The sequence below is a fragment of the Genypterus blacodes genome, unplaced genomic scaffold (genome assembly GCF_046128005.1).
Source record: "Genypterus blacodes isolate CSIRO-AG114 ecotype Tasmania unplaced genomic scaffold, CSIRO-AGI_Gbla_v1 ptg000133l_1, whole genome shotgun sequence".
Taxonomy (NCBI): domain Eukaryota; kingdom Metazoa; phylum Chordata; class Actinopteri; order Ophidiiformes; family Ophidiidae; genus Genypterus; species Genypterus blacodes.
In genome coordinates this window covers 8,609,971-8,616,811 of record NW_027466935.1, presented here as the reverse complement: position 1 = coordinate 8,616,811, position 6,841 = coordinate 8,609,971, and the positions used below count along the sequence as shown (strand labels likewise).

General features: G+C 41.9%; 2 protein-coding genes across 2 annotated transcripts; one reads left to right on the top strand and one right to left on the bottom strand.

Annotated features, from left to right (window-relative positions):
- Window positions 1–875: 875 nt before the first annotated feature.
- LOC143011384 (eukaryotic translation initiation factor 4E-binding protein 1-like) lies at window positions 876–4,268 on the top strand. Its single transcript, XM_076164241.1, has 3 exons — window positions 876–1,131; window positions 2,812–3,000; window positions 3,106–4,268. The coding sequence occupies exons 1-3, from the start codon at window positions 996–998 to the stop codon at window positions 3,132–3,134; spliced, it is 354 nt and encodes a 117-aa protein (XP_076020356.1). The 5' UTR covers window positions 876–995; the 3' UTR covers window positions 3,135–4,268.
- Window positions 4,269–4,403: 135 nt separating this feature from the next.
- Window positions 4,404–6,696, bottom strand: LOC143011008 (nodal homolog). The gene is made up of 4 exons (XM_076163650.1): window positions 6,690–6,696; window positions 5,634–5,903; window positions 4,678–5,393; window positions 4,404–4,556 (listed from the first exon to the last, which is right to left on the bottom strand). The coding sequence occupies exons 1-4, from the start codon at window positions 6,694–6,696 to the stop codon at window positions 4,404–4,406; spliced, it is 1,146 nt and encodes a 381-aa protein (XP_076019765.1).
- Between the last annotated feature and the right edge of the window lie 145 nt (window positions 6,697–6,841).

Genomic DNA, 6,841 nt, shown 5'->3' with positions numbered 1-6,841 from the left:
TTAATTAGAATGCTATGCACCCTCATAGAGTTGTTCTGGATGTTCTTTAACATTACGTAGACTAGGCAGACGCCCATATCATGGGGAATGTAGAGGCTTTGTAGGTATTACCATTTGTTTTCTTTTGTATTGTCCAGGAGAGAGAAAAACAAACGGGAATATGTATACAAGCCTTTCAATCAGAATCATTCTGACATGAAGATATGTATAGATCATCTTACCCTGTACACCAGCTCAGACCATTTACAAGGATTAATAAACAAAGATGTGACGAAACGGATGCCTCTTGTTTTTGAATAGTTATATTTGTGTATTAATGGGTTTATATTTCCTTTATTGTTCTATTCTTATAGAGATTGTGTGATTTAGCGACCTGTGGCCTTCTTATTGGCTGGTTTTGTTTGTTATAATGCAAAATTGTATATTTGATGTATCATTATATTTTTGAATACTACAAATACTACAACTGCTGATAATATTGACAATAAAATAGAAACAATAATAATGGCGAATACAACATTTAAATAGGCTACCTATTGCCATTTGGATAACAGTAATATTATATCAAATAGTAGTAGTAGTAGCAGCAGTAGTAGTGGTTGTGGTGTTGTTGATTGTATGTTGAATTCCTTATTTAAACATTTAAAATATACTGAAGTTGTAGTGGTAGTACTTGTTGTTACGTAGTATTAGTGTCATTTTGTTTCCTGTCGTGGTTTAATGTTTATAATCTGTTTACTTAAAGGGTTTACTTCTGACGTTGGAACCTGCAAATACGAGGAACAAAAACAGCATTTCCAATGTCGTCACACCCCCCGCTCTCAGCCAATCACAGCGCTCCGTCCCACGTGTTGTTTTGTAGGAAGTGCTCGGCTTGTTATGGAACCGTGCGGACCACGTGGAAGTGCGGGGCGAGTTTCCCTGTGGGTGTAGTGGACCTGAAGGCTTGTGAAGAGTCGATGGTGTTAGTTCAGTAAGTAGCGCGTCCAGTCAAAATGTCAGCGGGAAATCAGAGCAGCAGCAGCCGGGACATCCCTGCCTTCAGGCGGGTCACCATCCACGATGCAGCCCAGATGCCCCAAGACTACTCCACTACTCCGGGGGGGACCCTGTTCAGCACCACGCCGGGAGGTAACGATCTGTGTGTGTGTGAGAGGGGTTACTTAGATTAAACAGCACTTATCAAGACTTTAGACACAGAATAGTAGCATAAGAATGCACGTTTATAACATAGGCTTTAACTTCAAAACACGTGAGACTTGCAGGACATTTTAAAGCTTCAAACCGAACTGTGAGGGAAATTAGTTTTTTAAGGAAAACTGAAATAAAAAGGAGAATGTATGATCCAAAACTATATAATAATGTCTTAATAAGTTAACATTACAGATTATATTTTATGGAATTTGTTGCTGTCAGGGTTAATTCAGTAATTTCCCTCGGGATAATAAACTTAAACATCTTATCTTCTTAGTTTTTTCCCCCCGACAAATTCCTTCTAATCAAAACAATAATTGGACTTGATTTATGAATCATGAATCATTTAGCTCTAAAAACAAATGACACACTGATATGAGTAGTTAAGGTGTGGATCATTTTATTATTCAATGATTGTCACGTGATGTTTTTGGATAATAAATCAATAAACTGAAGTCTTGAAATTTAAATGAGCAGAGAAACAGGTTTTGTGGTGACTCCTCTTGTTTTTCTGTGTTAATGTTTGACTCTGTGGTACTACTGATTAACACACCCAACAACAAATTATTACTGTATAGCTGAATGTTAGTCCCACCCATTTACAAGTCTACACTCGATTGGGATTTATGTAAATATATAAACATTTAGCTTTAGTTTTCTTTCACATACTCATACATACACACACCCCAACTCACACAATCAGAGGTTGTGTGGTCCCAGTTCTGCTCATATCCTATTTATAGGTGTATTTCTTATTACTGCAGGCTGTTGTTGGGCTGAAGCAACATGTTTACGTATACTGTAGCCCGGTTCACACGGATTATGTTTTACAAGAAGAAGAAGTGTTGAAGTACCAGTAAGCTGACATGGATGGATGCATACAACCACTACAAAGCATAAGAATCCCACATCAAACAAATTAGTGTATTCTTAAAGGTATTCTTGGTAGAAATTTTAAGACAGGGATGGGAACTTAATTAACACTCCATTGGAAGCAAATGCAGCAGTTGCCATGGAAACGAAGAGACATAAGATACATATTTCACAGGGCTCAAAAATAGGCGTCACTTGCATTCGACCCATTTATCCTGAATTTGAACATCTGCAAGCTGAGACTTAGGCTGCTGCAGCTCTGAGTGGTGGTTTGGTGTCTTTCTGTGTGGAAGGTTGTGGGAAAGTTGAGGCAGAGCACAGCTGCTTGTTTGAGCTGATAATGTGTTCTGCTACATTACCAGGTAGAGCACACTTTCACAGATACAGCAGATGTAGGTCAGACATCACTGGTACAGACGCCCAATCAAATAGGTCAGCGGTCACAGAAATGTACAGCTGTGTGTGTCCTCCTAATGGGAGAGCTGCCAAAAAATGAGCCATTTTGTGCTTATTTGGCAGGGAAGAAGTAGGTCTGGGGTCCATGTGTGTGTATGCAACTAATTGTTGTTGCCTTGGCAATAGGGCACACTATATCAATGAAGTAATGAAAGCCGTGTCCTGAAAGCAGGTTTTGGAACAATTTTTATTTTATTTTATTTTATTTTATTTTATATCTAAATATATATATTGGTTTCATTGGATTATTACCAAAAACAATTGTGTTTATGTCGCCATGATCAACAGGAACCAGAATCATCTACGACAGGAAGTTCCTCCTGCAGTGCCGGACGTCTCCACTAGCCCGGACGCCTCCCAGCCTGCCCGACATCCCGGGAGTCACCAGGCCGCTCAAACCTGCAGGTCGGGCCGCAGCGAAGACGAACCGGCCCGAGCACACGCAGAGTACCGCCGATCACACAGAGGAGGGAGCAGGTGAGGGCGCCCGTGGGAGACACCTGTGTGTTTCTGTCACTGTGTGTTACCTTCTACTCATTTGTGACTGTGTGTGTGTGTGTGTGTGTGTGTGTGTGTGTGTAGACGAAGACCAGTTTGAAATGGACATCTGAAGATTCTCCTGCATCAAGAATAACAAAGTGGTTCGGTGCATCTGTGAGACAAGATACTGATTTTTTCTACTGTTAAAAGTTTGTTCTAGACTAGATAACTCACCAATTGAGGCAAAATGCAACTTTTCATGGCCTGTGGCACCTTTGACGAGTCGTCAAAGAGTTTTTAAAATGAATATACATCAATATGGCATCTGTGTCTTATGCTATTTCTCTTTTTTGATGCCGTCATAAACATACACATCATGTTTTAATGTTTGTCATCTTCTCACATTGTTTTGTGAACAGATGCGGTTTAATGACAAATAAATTTTAGAATTGCTCAGAGCCATGATATTGGCTTTTTATTTGTTTTTACGATATTCAGCTACTTGGGGAATAGGTTCAGGAGGTGAATGGACGATCCAGATCAAAGGATGGTGATCAGGGGAAACTTGGGGGACAGGGGAAATTAACTGTGTGTAGCCTACTGGGCACCAATTTGGGTTCAAACATAACTGTGATCATCCCTCTTTTCTCCCCTAACTGTTCCTTTCTCTCTCATTTGCACACTACAAGTCAAGTAAAAATAAGCAATGTGTCCACAATAGATGGGAGATCGATTGAGTAGATACAGATGCAGTTCTCCGTATTTAATCTTTCTCTTTGCTGATTCATTATGGTTTGTAAACCACCAGACTGGCAGTTTCCTGTCACATCTGTGTGACCTACTGATCTCCTATGACATCACAGGTAACATGGAAGCTGAGAAAAGTGAGGCTGAGTATTCAACCTCAATTAAAATGACAAACACTTGGTCCAAGTTAAGAAACAATTTATTGTTTGTTACACAGCAGCAAACATAAAAATGGATTGATCCAAACTTTGCAGTTTAAGTTAAAAGAAAAAGTGCTTACATCATCCTGACATTTGTATAAGTCGTCAGCGTTACAAATAGTGGAGTTTATGGGCAAAAATGAGCGCAAAGAGCAGCATTTTTGCGACGCTCCCATAGTGCTTCAGTCAGTGTCCAGCTTGTGTTTTCTGATCTTGTTGCCCCATAGATGTCCAATAAATCAACACAAGTCATTTCATGTTTCCCGACAATATCCGCATTTGGAAAAAAAGTGAAGGATTCCATCATGTCCTCACACAGCAGTGGCTTCTGTCCCAGTTTGTCTTTAAAGTGCCAATGGACATGTGTCCACTTAGTGTTACTGAGACTCTCAGTGTCTTTAGAACGTGTGCAGTCTCAAAGTGTCTCTGGCTTCGGACCAGCAGTGTTCCTCCTCAGTGGCAGCCGCACTCCTCCACCACCATGTTCTCATGATGCCTCATCACCATCTTCCCATCCTCAAAGTACAACATGGAGAGCGGCGCCAGGCGTGTTGGCACACAGGACAGGCATCCCACCTTGTCTGGGTGTTGAAAGTTCAGGAGGCTCTGGAGAGATAAAGAGAAGAGAATTATCAGTTTGAGACAAAGAAAGCATGTAGAGTTCAACAGAATGATCAAATTCATGGACATGTCTTAGTCTAGTAGAAACAGATAAGCTCAGTCTTACCTGCATGAATGCATGATTTGTTGGGTTGAAGGTCTCATCCACTGGTGTAGGACATGTTCCTTCACATCGATAAGCGTTGAATCGTTTGGGATACACAATCCAGTTGCTCCAGCCAAACTGCTCAAAGTCCACCCACATGTCCACCTTCCTGCACAGAGTGTCCTTCTCCTCTGTGGGTTTGCTTGGCGGAGCTCTGGCTGACACTCTGTGGTTGTGGTGACGGTGCCTCTTGGTTCTCCTGGTTCTGACATCAGAGCCCTCTGACCCTTGCTCCCTATCCAGCTGGACATACTTGGAGCTCTCTGCTGCGCGGATGAGGGTCGGAATTTGAGAGCTCTGATTCTGCCTGGAGTAGACCACCATCATGACACGGTCAGACGTAGGATGCTCACCCGCCTCCTGGTCCCCCTCAGGCTGAGTGTCCTTCCCTGACTTTGGAGTGGAATGTTTGTTGTGCAGCCATTGAAGGAGCATCTCCGTCATGTTGAACTCCCTCCAGGAGGACGTGGACACCATGGAGCTGGGGTGAGCTCTCAGGCGACCCACATAGCGCCTCCCCTGGGTGCCATGGGAGTGGTACAGGTCCACGGACGCTTGGGAAGATTGAGTGAAGGCGGGCAGGCGGATGCGAAATTCAGCCAACTGAATGTTGTCACTTGTAGAAAAGGAGGACAGGTCAAAGGTCACAGACCATCTCCTTCCAGCCTGCTGACAAGCTAAAGAAAGATGAGAGCTTGGTTAAATTTATGAAATAAACAAAATTAGGATACAAATAGCAAAACCATCTTCATTGACAATAAGGTTGAATCTAATCTAATCATCAGCTGCATATGGACATTTTTGGACAAACATCTACATCAAGCACTTATTCTCCAATTCAAAGGGGAAAACAGCAGTTTGAATGGATAAATTACAAAATTAAACGTGAAAATAATAATGATAATGATAATACTCACTTTTTGCGACCAAGCTTGTCACAGAGTCTGAGTCGTGCAGACGGGGGCTCGTCCTGGTCTGGACCAGGCTTGCATCCCGAATCTTGGTCCGGTCCTTGGTCAGCATGGTTCGGTACAGCTGCATCATGTAGAGCGGCAGTCTGCCGGTGTGTCTGGCGCTCATCCCGGGCTGCGGTGCGTCATGGCGGATCTCAGCGAAGGACTGCGCGGCCAGAACCACAACCAACTCCAGCAGAAGGAGAAGCGCAAAGGAGAAATCCATAGTTAGTCCTTCAGTTCATAAATCCAGGACAGATGTTGTCTCTTCCAGAGGCGAATCCAAATGCTCCAGGTGAGATGCTCAGACCTGCACTTATACCTGGGACTGCTGTCAACTGTGGGCGTGTGTAAGTGTGTGTGATCCAAAGCGCTCATTTAAATATCACAAGGTCGTTATGAATCGAAACCAAGTTGCATTTGAAGGCCGGAGGTGTGAGGCTGCAGCCGTTTAGTCGTTTCCAGATCACTTTGATGAAGAGGCACGACGATAATATTAGTTAAACAGATTACAAGCTGATTAATGAGGAACCGAGTTAATCAGGAGTCACTTTCAAAGGGCCGGGACGCTCTGAAGACAAAGAAAGAAACGTCAAAGAAAAGAGGCAGAAGAGTTAAAAGCTGTGCATTTACGTTATTGATTAGTTATGAGAACCACAATATTACTGCTATGATGAATCAAATAGACGCATGCATCATAACTTGGCAACAGTTTAATGTCAACATGGATAAAAGACTCATTCTTCATTACGTACGTTTTGGTGTACATAGAAAATATTGAAATGCAAATCAAATAAACAAAGAGAAATAGACAATAGATATAAACACATAAGAAAAGGGATAAATATAAATAAAGGATAATGAAATATCTATTAGAGGCACGTGAATCTTAACAAGTCAAAAAGTCACTCACTCTTAACCGCGATTTGAGGCTATAATTGTACATAAAACTGAAAAAATCATACAAGATAAATCGATATTCATCAATGAACAGCTATGAATCATCTAATGATCAAGAACCACGCATCGCGACAATAATATCCAACATTTTCTTCATGTTTGTAACTGATGTAGGAGAACAAACCCGTTACAAATCACCTCATTCACTTTTACTAAGGGATAGATGAGAGTATTAATGGAGACATCAGAGACATCAGAGACATCAGACACAC

Bases quoted from the DNA above. Each gene is read 5' to 3' on its own strand.
- LOC143011384 (XM_076164241.1), top strand. From the start codon at position 996: ATGTCAGCGGGAAATCAGAGCAGCAGCAGCCGGGACATCCCTGCCTTC. The intron at 1,132-2,811 runs GTAACGATCTGT...CATGATCAACAG, and splicing joins GTTCAGCACCACGCCGGGAG to GAACCAGAATCATCTACGAC. The intron at 3,001-3,105 runs GTGAGGGCGCCC...GTGTGTGTGTAG, and splicing joins TCACACAGAGGAGGGAGCAG to ACGAAGACCAGTTTGAAATG.
- LOC143011008 (XM_076163650.1), bottom strand. The intron at 5,394-5,633 runs GTGAGTATTATC...ATCTTTCTTTAG, and splicing joins GACAAGCTTGGTCGCAAAAA to CTTGTCAGCAGGCTGGAAGG. The intron at 4,557-4,677 runs GTAAGACTGAGC...TTATCTCTCCAG, and splicing joins CAAATCATGCATTCATGCAG to AGCCTCCTGAACTTTCAACA.